This window comes from Grammomys surdaster, unplaced genomic scaffold, assembly GCF_004785775.1.
Source record: "Grammomys surdaster isolate TR1022 unplaced genomic scaffold, NIH_TR_1.0 212, whole genome shotgun sequence".
Taxonomy (NCBI): Eukaryota; Metazoa; Chordata; class Mammalia; order Rodentia; family Muridae; genus Grammomys; species Grammomys surdaster.
In genome coordinates this window covers 5,594,232-5,609,252 of record NW_021604657.1, presented here as the reverse complement: position 1 = coordinate 5,609,252, position 15,021 = coordinate 5,594,232, and the positions used below count along the sequence as shown (strand labels likewise).

General features: G+C 38.8%; 1 protein-coding gene across 3 annotated transcripts in view; it reads left to right on the top strand.

The window, feature by feature from the left end:
- The first annotated feature begins 453 nt into the window (after positions 1-453).
- Nt5c1b (5'-nucleotidase, cytosolic IB) overlaps positions 454-15,021 on the top strand; it is a 22,147-nt gene continuing 7,579 nt past the window's right edge. Inside the window, exons 1-8 of one of the 3 annotated variants that reach the window (XM_028772210.1) lie at positions 454-578; positions 2,175-2,264; positions 6,722-6,859; positions 8,001-8,462; positions 8,691-8,858; positions 10,465-10,594; positions 13,267-13,389; positions 13,769-13,953. In XM_028772210.1, coding sequence (XP_028628043.1) covers positions 546-578; positions 2,175-2,264; positions 6,722-6,859; positions 8,001-8,462; positions 8,691-8,858; positions 10,465-10,594; positions 13,267-13,389; positions 13,769-13,953 — 1,329 coding nt within the window. In that variant the 5' untranslated portion in view covers positions 454-545. Of the gene's footprint in view, positions 579-2,174; positions 2,265-6,721; positions 6,869-7,997; positions 8,511-8,690; positions 8,859-10,464; positions 10,595-13,266; positions 13,390-13,768; positions 13,954-15,021 lie in introns of all 3 variants that reach the window. The other 2 variants (XM_028772208.1, XM_028772209.1) reach the window with 2 other exon arrangements.

The following is a 15,021-nucleotide window of genomic DNA, read 5'->3' as shown; positions in this document are numbered from 1 at the left end:
CTTTGCCACTGTGAAAGAAATCACACACACACACACACACACACACACACACACACACACACTAAAGCAAATCTCAGAGCCAAATTCTAATAGAACCAACTCTCAGCTGTCAAGAAGTCTATGAAACTGCAGAAAAAAGCAAGTGCCTGAACACACAAATGTGTTTGCATTCATTTCAATCAGAAGATGGACAAATCTGAGGAGAATAAGATGTGTGACAGGGTATAGGTATAATGAAGCTGTAAAATTAATGTTGCTGCATAATGAACATCTAAGCAATTTACACATCAAGTCCTACAGTTGCAAAAGATGGCAATAAGTAAATATGCTGGAACAGGAAAGGCTGCTGCTCCCATCACAACAACAACAACAACAAAACACTAACTATATATGTGTGGCATCAGTTAGTTACCATGGAATCACACATGATGTCATAAATTTGACATTCTAAATTCAGAGCTAGACTGAGCCAGTGAAGTGATAGGAAATGGAGTTGGGGAGATGAAGGCCATCATAACAACAAACGAATTCCATCAGTTGAAGAAATGAGTCAAACATCTTTGAAACAAAAAAAGAAAGTGAGTGAGTGAGTGAGTGAGTGAGTGAGTGAGTGAGTGAGTGAACCACCCTAAAATCTTACCAGAAAGCTGAAGACTTGTAAACATTAGTCCATTTTTACTCTCTGAGCATGCTCTGCAAGATAAAATAAATCTAGATCACGGAGACATGTAAAAGCGAGTGGAGGTAACAGAAGAAAGGGGTGGAGTGGGAGAATGTAGTCAACCTAGTATGTCAGCCTTTGTTGAGCATATGTTTATAGTTCATATAAAGAAGTAAATACAATGGCTCCATAGGAGAGAGGCATAAACAGTACAATTCAGTGCTCAGTGAGATTTGTACAAAGACAAAGGTGAACATTCGCCTGTGGTATTGCACCAAGATTGGGATGATCTGAGTTTTGGAGATTATTGAAGATTATTTACAAAGATGTGACATGGGGGTTGAGTAAAGGAATAGAAAGTAGTGGGCTCTTCCTGATGCTCCTGGTTTGTTTGGGGGAACAGTTGACCCAGGAATAAAGCTTAACTATGCTTACGTTCAACCAAAGAGACAACTTTGGAAATATGAAGGCTTTAAAAGCGGTGAATAATAGCTGGAGACCTAACACAGAGATAAAGATTGGTTAGATTTAAATATTTTGGGGAGCTAGAAATGACAAAATATTATGCAGTCTGAATGGGATAATGGGGAGTTGGTGGAGAGAACGCAGGTCCGTTCAATAATTATGCAACTAAGCCATTTCTTGAAGTCACATTCTCATTCAATAACATGGAGTTGATGATTCCTGGGCATGCACAAGGAGTAAGTGGGTAGATGTAGAAGTTTCTGAAAGGACTTTGCTCTAATTTATGTATGTATGGCACATCATAAATAGACACTTAACACAATATTAATATTAATTAATCACAGTACACACCTGAATTAACATGAAACAAATAGTCTTCTGGCAAGTATTTCCCAATCAAAATGCAAACATCAATATTTGATTAGGTTTCCACAAAATAAGTGGTCATCCTATCTGTTCTTGATTTTTACCTATTACTTTGTAAGTAGGAAATCCATTTTTAAAAGCTAGATGCTGAGAGAAATTTGACATTAAGAATTGATGTTGTGCCAATAAATCTGTACAAGATTAAAGTTCTTGATGTAAAAACCAAATTAATACTGGTTAGGGTTAGTTATATGAGTTTCTGTTCTATATAGAAAATGAAAAGTTTCATAATTTACAGTCTTCAGAAAAACATAGGGAAGAAACAGTTATTCTGCATACACAACTTTATACTTAAATCATGATGCTGTTGACCCCTGGAAGACTCTTATTACATTCCTCATGTTATCATTTTTTAATGATAAGTACTGCTAATATCCTGAACCTATGTAATGACTGAGCCATATAACAATATGCTTGTGTGATTTTTTTTTTATTTATAAAATGTGTCCTTTTCTTAAATTTGTTAGTCTGGGAGAGGAGTCATAGCTAAAAGTCACATATATTTTTGATGTTGGCCAAGGGACAAAGTTTAGGTTTTATTTACCGTTTTAATTTCCAAACCCAAGGTTTCTAATGTCTCTGAGAATAAACATTAATAAAGATTCTTTGTTTCCATATTAAGAATGAGCCTGGGATGAGGTACTCAAAAGAGAGTCTAGATGCAGAGAAAAGAAAGGATTCTGACAAAACTGGAGCTCGTCTGAGCACTCAGGTGAGCTACCCTGCATAGCACAGCTGAAAGAAAGCAGAAAACACAATGGGAAACAAACAAGGGGGGAGCTCCGGAAGAGACATCTGAGCCCTTCAGGTCTGCACCAAGGGGTAACTAAGGTCCTTTGAAAAGGTTAGGGATACACTCAGGAGAAGCTGGCCCTTGCCCTCCCTCCAGTCTACAGCCTTCCTGTTCAGGCAGAATGAGAAGTGTAGAAATACAGTCTCCTCCGCTCGGCCAACAGGAGACTTGTCCTTTTAGATCAGGGAGGGAAGGGAAGTCTGGCCATCACATTGACCCATTTTCTGCACAATCTTTCAGATGAGGCGTGCGGGCTATCCGAATCACTCGCTGAGATGTTGCCCCATGCGGTATCACCACTCCTGTAGACGCTGCCTTTGTGCAGCTGAGGGAACTAGCCCCTGTCGCACAATATGTATTTATATTCACATGTGCCTGTTGTGGGAGCAGGGCCGGCAGATCACCACGATCAGGGTGAGCAGAGATCGCATGACTAATTTGGGAGGGGAGCCCCAGTCATCCTGGGTAGGGGAAGGATATGGGACAGAAAATAGTCCACTTGCCTCTCCAAAGTGTCATCATGAAACAAAGGTTGGCAGGTTGTATGCACTTATGTGTAGCTGTCACAGAGCCCTGTTTCAAGCTGTGGTTTAAGTACTGGCTGCCCTCGATTTACAGTAACATCCTAGATATATAATTTTGCCCTATAGTAGTAGTTTTACCTCTAAGGGAGGATGTTGTGGACAGGCGAAGATATGACTGAAGGGTCAGAGGTGGAAGATTCTGAGCTACTACAAGGGTTTCTTTTTTTTTTGGCTTATATTTTATATATTTTTTGAATTTTTTACTAGATATTTTCTTTATTTACATTTCAAATGTTATCCCTTTTCCTGGTTTTCCTCCATACCCCTTTCCCCCGATTCTATGATGGTCTTCCCTCCACCCACCTACCCACTCCTGATTCTCTATCCTGACATTCCCCTACACTGAGGCATTGAGCCTTCACAGGAACCAAGGACCTCTCCTCCCACTGATGTCCCACAAGGCCATCCTCTGCTACTATGCGGCTGGAGCCTATGGGTTGCTCCATGTGTGCTCTTTGTTTGATGTCTCTAGGGGCTCTGGGGCCCTGGTTGGTTCATATTATTGTTCTTCCCAAGGGTCTGCAAATCCCTCCAGCTTCTTCAATCCTTTCTCTAACTCCTCCATTGGGGATCCAGTGCTTAGTCCAATGGTTGGCTAGCATCCACCTTTGTATTTGTCAAGCTTTGGAAGAGCTTCTCAGGAAATAGCTATATCAGGCTCCTGTCAGCAAGCACTTCTTGGCATCCACAATAATGTCTGAGTTTAGTAACTATATGGAATGGATCCCTGGGTAGGGTAGTCTCTGGATAGCCTTTCCTTCATTCTCTGCTCCACAGTTGGCCTCTGTATCTCCTCCTGTGGGTATTTTGTTCCCCCTTCTAAGAAGGACCCAAGCATCCATGCTTTGTTCTTCTTTCTTCTTGAGCTTCATGTGATCTGCTAGTTGTATCTTGGGTATTCCGAGCTTTGGGGCTAATATCCACTTATCAGTGAGTGTATACCATGTATGTTCTTTTGTGATTGGGTTACTTCACTCAGGATATTTTCTAGCTCCATCCATTCGCTTAAGAATTTAATGAATTCATTATTTTTAATAGCTAAGTAATACTCCATTGCATAAATATACCACATTTCCTGTATCCATTCCTCTGTTGAAGGACATCTGGGGTTTTTTCCAGCTTATTATAAATAAATAAGGCTGGTATGAACATAGTGGAGCATATGTTCTTGTGATATGTTGGAGCATCATTTGGGTATAGGCCTAGGTGTGATATAGCTGGGTCTTCAGGTAGCACTATGTCCAGTTTTCTTGGGAACTGTCAGACTGATTTCCACAGTGGTTGTACCAGCTTGCAATCTCATCAACAATAGAGGAGTGTTCCTCTTTCTCCACATCCTTGCCAGCATCTGCTGTCACCTGAGGTTTTGATCTTGGCCATTCTAATTGATGTGAGTCAGAATCTCAGGATTGTTTGGATTTGCATTTCCCTGATGACTAAGGATGTTGAACATTTCTTTAGGTGCTTCTCAGCCATTTGTTAATCCTCAATTAAGAATTCTTGTTTAGCTTTGTACCCCATTTTTAATAGGGTTATTTGAATTTCTGCAGTCTAACTTCTTGAGTTCTTTGTATATATTGGATATATTGGATATTAGCCCTCTATCGGATGTAGGATTGGTAATGATCTTTTCCCAATCTGTTGGCCTGCATTTTGTCCTATTGACAGTGTCCTTTGCCTTACAGAAGCTTTGCAATTTTATGAGGTCCCATTTATCAAGTCTTGATCTTAAAATATAAGCTCAGGAAAATTTCCCCTGTGCTCCTGTACTCGAGGTTCTTCCCCACTTACTCTTCTATTAGTTTTAGTGTATCTGGTTTTTGTGGAGGTGTTTGATCCACTTGCACTTGAGCTTTGTACAAGGAGATAAGAATGGATCAATTTGCATTCTTCCACATGCTGACTGCCAGTGGAACCAGCACCATTTGTTGAAAATGTCTTTTTTTCCACAGGATGGTTTTAGCTCCTTTGTCAAAGATCATGTGTGTGGGTTCATTTCTGAGTCTTCAATTCTGTTCCATTGATCTACATGCCTGTCTCTATACCAATACCATGCAGTTTTTATCACTACTGCTTTGCAATACAATTTGAGGTCAGGGATGGTGATTCCCACAGAAGTTGTTTTAATTGTTGAGAGTAGTTTTCACTATCCTGGGTGTTTTATTTTTTATTCCTGATGAATTTGCAAATTGCTCTTTCTAACTCTATGAAGAATTGACTTGGAATTTTTATGGGGACTGCATTGAATCTGTAGATTGTTTTCAGAAAGATGGACATTTATACTATATTAATCCTGCCAATCTACGAGTATGGGAGATGTCCCATGTATCTTCATTGATTTCATTCTTCAGAGACTTGAAGTTCTTGTCATACAGATCTTTCACTCACTTGTTTAGAGTCATACCAAGGTATTTTGTATTATTTGTGAGTATTGTGAAGGGTGTCATCTCCCTAACTTCTTTCTTAGCCTGTTTATCCTTTGAGTAGAGGAAGGCTACTGATTTGTTTGAGTTAATTTAGTATTCAGCCACTTTGCTGAAGTTGTTTATCAGGTTTAGGAGTTCTCTGGTGGAAGTTTTGGAGTCACATATGTATATGATCATATCATCTGCAAATAGTGATATTTTGACTTCTTCCTTTTCTATTTGTATTTCTTTGACTTCCTTTTGTTGTCTAATTGCTCTGGAAAGGACTTCCAGTATTATATTAAATAGGTAAGGAAAGAGTGGACAGCCTTGTCTGGTCCCTGATCTTAGTGAGATTACTTCAAGTTTCTCTCCATTTAGTTTGATGTTGGCTACTGGATTGCTGTATATTGCATCTACTATGTTTAGGTACAGGCCTCAAATTCCTGATGTTTCCAAGACTTTTATCATGAAGGGGTGTTGGATTTTTTCAAATGCTTTCTCAGCATCTAGTGAGATGATCATGTCGGAGTTTTTTTTTTTTCCTTTGAATTTGTTTATATAGTGGATTACATTGATGGATTTCCATATATTGAACCATCCCTTCATGCCTGGGATGAAGCCTACTTGATCATGATGGATGATCATTTTGATGTGTTCTTGGATTCAGTTTTCAAGAATTTTATTAAGTATTTTTGAATTGATATTCATAAGGGAAATTGGTCTGAAGTTCTCTTTCTTTGTTGGGTCTATGTGGTTTAGGTATATGCATAATTGTGGCTTCATAAAATGAATTGGATAGTGTTCCTTCTGTTTCTATTTTGTGGAATAGTTTGAAGAGTATTGGTATTAAGACTTCTTTGAAGGTCTAATCAAATTCTGCACTAAACCCATCTGGCCCTGGGATGTTTTTAGTTGGGAGACTATTAATGACTGCTTCTATTTCTTCAGGAATTATGGGACTGTTTAGATGGTTTATCTAATCCTGATTTAACTTTGGTGCCTGGTATCTGTCTAGAAAATTGTTCATTTCATCCAGATTTTCCAGTTTGGTTGAGTATAGGCTTTTGTAGTAGAATCTGATGGTTTTCTGGATTTCCTTGGTTTCTGTTGTTATGTTTCACTACAAAGGTTTCTTAATGTTGAATGCTCATGCTTTTCTTGGTGAACGTCTACTTTGTTACTTCATCCTGTAATGAGAATTGAGCCAAAGGAAGAACAGCACAATCAGGACCTAGACTGAATCAAGGGTCATAGAAACAGGGCTGGAGGACATCTTTCCATTGGTGGCTGCTGTTTTTAGCCTGGCATGGTTTTCCTGTGGGCAAATATGCACAAAGAGTAGATAGTTAAGAATTAAATATTTGGGTTTTTTTCTCTTACACAGGGATCCCAAGAATTACCCCCGCATAATTCAGACTCCCGAGGGTACGTTGTGCGAAATCAGTGGTCTCGAACATCACGTAGCCCATCCACTAGGGCTCCATCAGTGGATGAGCCCAGAAGCAGGAATACTGTTGTCAAGGTAGAGCTAGTGGTGAAAGAGAGGAATGCTTGATAAATGATGACTTATATCTATTGGTACTTATTTTTCAAAGCATTTAGACTCTGTTCTGGATAAGTGACTTCTTGGTAGTTAATTTAGCTCTTCCAGAAACACCCAGGCAAGCCTAAACTTACCACTGAGATAACAAAAGCACAGAGCAATATTCCCAGATTTTTATACTACAAAGCAGAAGACAACAGTTTTAAATACAGCCTTTAAGTCTAGCTGTATTTTCTCTGTCCTTCAACCAAATAACAAACACCATTGAGTACTCATGGCTCTCAAAAGAGGAAAAGGAAGAAAACCTCAAATCAAAAGAGAAAATTTAAACATCATTGTATGGGCTTTAGGCCCTCAACTAGGCCTGAACACATAAGTGAATTTATGAAATTATTTTCAGATACATAGAAAAGAAGAGATTCCCTGTGCAAATATATAAACACATCCCATATACCTATATTTTGTTGGATTTGGTTCAATAATCTCACCAAGAATGGCCATACATGTGAAACAACATAAATTGAATGTCATATGAAATTTGTTAATGTTTAATAACATCTTGCAGAGCAGTGTCAGTAGTGTATTCTTTCTCTAGAATTGCCCCCTCTTATTTAGAAAGATAATTAATTCTGATGCTATCTGCAAGACCGAAGACATGTGACTCCCCAGCCCTACAAGTAGTCACTGGGCAAAGGGAGTCATAGAGAATCAGGATAAGCAGAGCTTTCTAGTGCCAGTGTCTTACCTGGTGTGCACATGAAGCTCACTCCAATCACTGAGGGAGGCAAGGTTTATGACTGATGCTGTTTAAGGATACAAGAACTTGATCCTATTTACTCAAAGCCAAACAGGTGCTGCAATGAGCACGTGTGATATGCATTCGTGAGGTGCTGGTAGAGGGGTTGGTGGATGAGAGTACAGCCTGCACTCTATTTTAACGGTAATATCCGAAGTCTGGAGACAAGAAGTGCTTGGATGCTTTTCAGTCTAGTTAAAGGGGGCTAGAATGAACTAGGATTCATTCAAGATCTAGGAATAGGCTAGAGCTAGGGGATGCAGTGTGGGAGATAGTGATGTGAATCCCCATGGGCCTGAACTTCAACCTCCATTTCTTCAGCAGGCCCCCAACAGCTCTGCAACCTCTCGAACTTCCTCAACCTCCCCCAGTCAACACGAGACCTCGCCTCCACCTCAGGTATCAGAGAAGCCCTCCATTCAACAGACTCCACAGAACAGACCTATCACTCAGCCTGACTCACAACCTCCCACACCCCCAGAAACAGAGGCCAACGCCAGACGGACATCGAAGATGTATACGAGCAGTGATCCATGGGCTTCCAGGGAAAACAGAGAGCCTAGAGATTTGCAGCTGAGGGAGTATGCACACAGCTGTGACTCCCGAGAAGGGATACCTAAGACTCGAGAGTATCCACGCACTCCTCCTACAGAGTGGAAGTCTTATGTCCAGCGCCGCCTGCAGTATGGCACATCTGTGGACTTGGAACAGGAATGCGCTGATGGCCAGCAGAGACAGAGGCAGCAGATGGAGGAAGATGAGGTGGATGAGGCCTATTGGTCATCTGTGAGCATGCTGTATGAGAAGATCCCCAGCTGTGCGAGACCCAGGCCGGTGAGGGTGTCTGGCTTCAGGCACCGCTAGGCTCCCTTCTTCTTGTCCCTCAACTCCACCCCACTTATTGCGTAGAGAATTTCTTCCCAGCCTTCCCAACTTAGTTCTCTATCCCGTCTCAGCTGCATCCCTACCCCTTTCTATATGTGTTGACTCTCCTTTCCTTGACCTTCTCCGCAGCCCAAACCCAAGCATGCCATTACCGTTGCTGTCTCTTCCCGGGCACTTTTCAATATGGTAGATGACAGAAAAATCTACGAAGAAGAGGGTCTGGAAAAATACATGGAGTATCAGCTCACCAATGAGAATGTCATCCTAACCCCAGGGCCAGCATTTCGGTTTGTCAAGGTACTGTGAGAACTGCCTTTCGCTCCCATCAGAGACTCTGGATAAGAAGAAAAAGGACCCAGGTGGACCTTTGGGAGTTTGTCCATTCTCCCCAATAATTCCTACACCATCTTTATAATTCTTGTTCCATTCTAGTTGACCAAGTCCCAAAGATATCTGGAATTATTGAGAAAAGGATTTTTCATCCTGAACCTACCATTATGGATCGTGGCTTTCTTAAATGGAGCTCTAGTCATCTGACCTTTAAACAAAAGCCCGTTTTCTCCATACAGGAGTTAGGTAGGAAGTAATAAGGAGTTAACGGTACTGAGTAGTGGAAAGAAAATGCCTTATTAAAATGATGGAATTTACTTGAGCTAGTCTGACCCCAAATGTATTAAGAAAATCAAGAATATCCCAACACTTAGTATCATGAATGTATACTAAAACATGTAGCACTCAAAACTAATCTCCTTCATACGTTATTGGATTATTACACAATCAATCATATAACCATGTGAAAGCAAATGGCACCTCTATGGGTTTAGGGTAAAATATACTTGCAGAACATGTAGAACCATGGAGAGAAACAACTAGACTAAGAAAAAACAATTTAAATTTTTTAAAATAGATTAAAGGACTGGGAAGAAGAATGTGGTATTTAAAGCTGGCATTGTACTTGAAGAGGACATGACTTTGTTCCCAATACCCTCATAGGGCAGCTCACAACCATCTCCAGCTTCTAGACCAATAGTTCTCAATGTTTGGGTCATGACACCTTTGGCAACCCTCTCTCTTCAAAATATTTACCTTACAATTATGAGTAGCAAATTTTTAGTTATGAAGTATCAAAGAAAATAATTTTGTGGTTGGGGGTCATCACAACATGAGGAACTGTATTAAAGGGTCACAGCATTAGGAAAGTTGAGAACCACTGTTCTAGACTCTGTGGGCACCTTCTTTCTTGCATATGCACACACACACACACACACACACACACACACACTTTAAAAATAAATTAAATGCTAACACTAAAATAAATAAATCACTGTCTATGATTTTTCCATAGAATATATAAAGACAAAAAAAATGAGATTATCAATTTTCCTCAATCTGCTTTCTGCATGAGTGACATGTAAATTCCCAAATCATTACAAATTTCTCATAATAAAATCAGGATTTACAAAGTTAGACAAATAGACAAATGAGAAAGCATATTATTAAATGTATATGCTGATCTTTTTCTCTACCTACTGCTGAGGTAATTCTTTTTATTGGTTATTTTATTTATATTACATTTCAAATGCTGTCCCCTTTCCCAGTTTCCCCTCCACAACCCCCCATCCCATCCTATCTCCCAAGATAATTCTATTAAAGAGAATGTTGTAATACCATGCTGTAGACATTTTCATTTTTACCATGGGCATTCATGGAGGCTTATGTATGGGAGTCAGAAAACATAGGAAAGATGACATCACCATGTCACCTTTTAAAGGAGCAGTGGTTTTTCAGTCAGAACTCTGTGAAGCTTGATTCTGATCCTGATGAGGTGTTTTTCCTCTTGCTGCCTAACACCCACCACCTTACCTGCCCTTTTTTTTTATACATACGCGTTTGCAACCTGCAGGCACTGCAGCATGTCAACTCTAGACTCCGTGATCTGTATCCTGACGAACAGGACTTATTTGATATAGTACTGATGACTAATAACCATGCTCAAGTGGGAGTACGGCTTATAAACAGCGTCAATCACTACGGTAAGTAAAATAAATACCATGTGGAAGACCGGCTCTCAGCCCTGCAAAAAAGAGCCCATGCTATTTTGCTAACTGCGGCTTAAACCATTGCAATGTCTTTGATACCAACACCCCCTTCTGCGTGAGGAATGTTTATTTGCCTATGTCAGAACAAGAAAGGCCATGTTCATTTTTAACTTCAGCACAGAGTTGGGCTCAAAGCTCTGGACTTAACTTGTCAAGTGTGAATTTCAAAGTCTTAATCCCAGCTCCTCAATATGTTTCTCTGCTTTATGTTTTTCACTTCTGAACTTGACTTCAAGGAGCCGTCAGCCCAGAGGCATTTTCTATGGGATCAAACTTTTTCCTCACCACAGGTCTGTGTTAAGGGTTTAAAGGTTTTCATATCCCATTCCAGCTCTTAAAATTGGGTGCTCCTGGGTTCTCTCTCTCTCTCTCTCTCTCTCTCTCCCCCCCCCTCCTCCTCCTCCTTCTTCTTCTTCTTCTCCCCCCCTCTCTCCTACACACAAGTCCATATTTTTACCAGAAAATTTGACTTTATTACTTTATGTAGAAGACTGCATTGGTGCTGGTCTTCATAGCATTGGCACCAATGTACCTTTCCTGTATATTTTCCTTTTGTTTTTCTGCTATGAAATGACCTAACAATCTCTTTGGGATGCCATTGTCTTTTTTTCTAGTAATGGATCTAGTTGTAAGTCACATCAAAATCAGGCTTAAATTATGCACATAGAGATTCTAGGTTTAAATTAGGAATATTTATAAATAAACAAGGTGTATTATAAGTTATTGAGTTTTATTTTACTTCACATAATCCTAGATCATCTTGCCTCAGCTTCCCAGAATTGGACTACAGGTGTATACCATTACAATCTTATTGATTTAGTAAGTGATACTGCTGTGTCTGTCCTGAAGCATCATAAACACAATGAGGTTTCCAGCCTCCGGGATCAGCTACTTATATATGAATTCTCTTGATTAAACAGTTGGAACACCTTTCCATCTGGTCTTTTCCATGGAATCACAACCTTTCCATGGAATTACCTTGGGAGAGTTGGTTATTTCCCTCTTTAGGGTGGAGAAGACAATCTTTGCCTATCTCTACTGTGGTCTTTGTTACTGTGCTCATACATGGCTCCTTAGTAAATGAGAATCACTTTGAGAAAAAAGCCAATGTTTTCATTCAGTTTTAAAGTCTTAGTATAAATATATATTTTAGAGCATTATATTGATGTTATTTAATGGTTTGTAATATCTACTTTTGAGTCACTTAAAGACAACATTCGATCAAGTGAAAATTTTATATTTTGTTGACACCAAAGCATTGTACCGACATTGGTGACCTTTGTCCTTAATTCTTCAGAAAACTGCTGACCAGGACATGAAAACATGACCACATGTTGCTTTATATACCATAGTTACCCAGTTTATCATAAATTTAAACACAATTTTTAATAAACACATAGATTTTTATCATATGCATAAGTCTCACATTGATGAATATATTTTTTCAAATATAATCCTGAGCTTAGATTTTTATACTTAAATCCTTACAAAAATTTTGTATATTCCTTAAAATAATACTGTCAGAAAAGGAATTCTACATTAAAAAGTATAACTTTCTAAAAACTCTTAATAGATAGCATCAAATCAATTATTTTGCATAAGGATTGAACCTTAGGCCTCATGGATGCAGGTCTATAGTCAACCACTGAGCTTATAGCTTTCAGCTCATTAAATCTCTTCCAAGACAACCATATACCAATTCATTCTTTTATTCATTGTATATGCAGGTGCTGGCTTTACAAGATCTTTTGAACAGTCAATTTTTTTTCTTTTAATTATTGAGAGGTATTGAAAAGTATATTACTTGAAGCCTAATAGCATAGGCTTATCATGCTAACTATTCAGAAAACTACAGCAAGAAATGAGAGGGTTACCAAGAAATGAGATCTTGGATTCAAGATCTACCTAGGCTACACAGCAACATAGAAAGTTGAAAAACAGTATGGACAATTTAGATATACAGTAATTAATTTTTACAAATTAAATGAATATTAATTTACTATGAGTTAATATTCCATTTGCTAATAGCTATAATACAATATTCTAGTCAATAAGGAGTGAATTTTTTAGATTATTTTTAGAAAATAGTTTAAATCCTGGAGTGACTTATTACTAAGTATTACACTGAAGAAATGTAGAACTAGTATTTAAAGTGGGGCCATACCTTAAAAACTCCTTTCAATAAGCAAGGAGAAAGCTGTATTTTAAGGAAAAGAGAGAATTATCTTAATGCATATATAGTTAAACATGTGGCCTGAAGACTGTCCTACATCTTTGAACTAGTAGGTTGGGCAAGTCTTTTCAGTATCATTTTCTATAAGGAGAATCATACATGCCATGCTGTTTTGAGTAAATTGACATGGTCTGTATGAATAGGCTCCACAAACTATAGTGTGCCAAACAAAGAGTATGAAGTACCTCAGAGGTTTTATAATATTGGTGCTGTAAAAGTCATTTTTAATTTTCAAAAATTTATAACATTCCACTTGTCTTACAAATGAACTCACAAGCATTTACTAATATAACATCTTACTCCTACAGTAAGTTTTATTTGGATCAATGTTGTATCCTTTGGTCATAACACAGCCTTTCTCACCTGTCAATAGGTCTACTGATTGACCGCTTCTGTTTGACGGGTGGGAAAAGCCCCATTGGCTATTTGAAGGCATATCTTACCAACTTGTATCTTTCTGCGGATTCTGAAAAAGTACAAGAAGCAATAAAAGAAGGTAGTGATCTGGGTTTATTCCCCTAGCTCATAAGGTTTGAGCTGATGGTCAGTTGTCCTGGGCTTCACACAGCTTTAGCTGGCTTAATTCTTATTGGATCTTCTGCTGAGGCTTTTACACATGTGCACCCCTTATGTTCAATAAGGATTTGACCTTACTGGAAGGGAACATTTTCTGTGATTATTACACAATTCATTTTCAGCTCCCATTCCTGTATAAACTGAGTCTGTGCATATTCTGAGATTTGTAGTTGAAGACAGGGCCAGAATTATATGGCAATAGCTAGAGAAGAAGCATCACTTTGGGGTAAAAGATTTTACTGGGAGAAACTAAAACCCATAGGCTTAAGAAATGTACTAATCTATCCCTATGATGTCAGGCATTGCCTCTGCAACCATGTTTGCTGGAGCCAAAGACATGGCTTATTGCGACACACAGCTCCGCGTGGCCTTTGATGGGGATGCTGTCCTCTTCTCGGATGAGTCCGAACATATTGCCAAAGAACATGGGTTGGACAAATTCTTCCAACATGAAACACTATTTGAAAATAAGCCTCTTGCTCAGGTAAGATCACCAACCTCAATTTTCATCTGCTTTTCTTCCAACATGTGAATATAGACGCTGCTCCTTGTGATGACTTTCAACTAATTTCAGTTAGCCTCTTCCACTCTCTTTGCATATTATGCTCTTTCGTTTGTAAACTCCTCCTTAATTTGGTACATGTACTGCTGACAATTCTGCTTGTGAGTTTTACCATTCTTTTATGTATCGTCTTGGAAACACTTCTGTGATCTTCTGTCACTGATGAGTTAAACTCCTTCAAGTTATTAGTGACACACAGGACAGTGTACCAATAAGCCATTTCAATATCAGAAGCCCTCAAAACAGTAAGGTCATGTCCAATAAGCTTTCTACTCTGTAAACACTTACTTGGTCTGTCAGACTGTGACTTCAAATTCAAGAAAGACACTTTAATTGAGAAGAGCTTCAAGACTGAGATTATGTGCCCAAATAAATAATTAGCCTTCAATATCCCTTACAGACCAAAAACAAGTACTGAGGGATTGTGTGTATTGGTTTGTATGGGTTTTTTTTCTTTTTTAAAAAAATCCATTTCATGAAGTATTACAAGTTAATATCTAGATCTAAAAGGGGCATCTGAACAGAAGAAAATTGGAAACTTGAAAATGGATTCCAAACTGAATCTGAACTGATGGATGACCCAGTTTTCTCTCCGAATCTGCTCCATAGAATGTTCAGTAGCAACAATAAGTATGGTCCTGCTGGCTTTGCTCCCTATCCTTCAAAGGATGGTCAGCTTCCAGCCTTAAGTAATGGATCTACAGGATCCTTTCAGATAGTCTTTGTTAAATTAAGGTGCTATGAATCACTATGCATTTTCGAGGATTTATGGAATGGATGTTGGGTTTTGATTGATGCCTTTGTACCATTCATTGAGAAAATCCAGTGGTTCAGGAGGACATTCACATGTAAATTCACTGAAGGACCTTAACTTGTTGAGGCATTCTGCATGTACACTGGAGAAGGTCATAGAGTTTCATTCTTTTTAGACATTTCTGGATTCAGTCTGAGAAGTTATCTGCATATATATATATACATATATATATATAT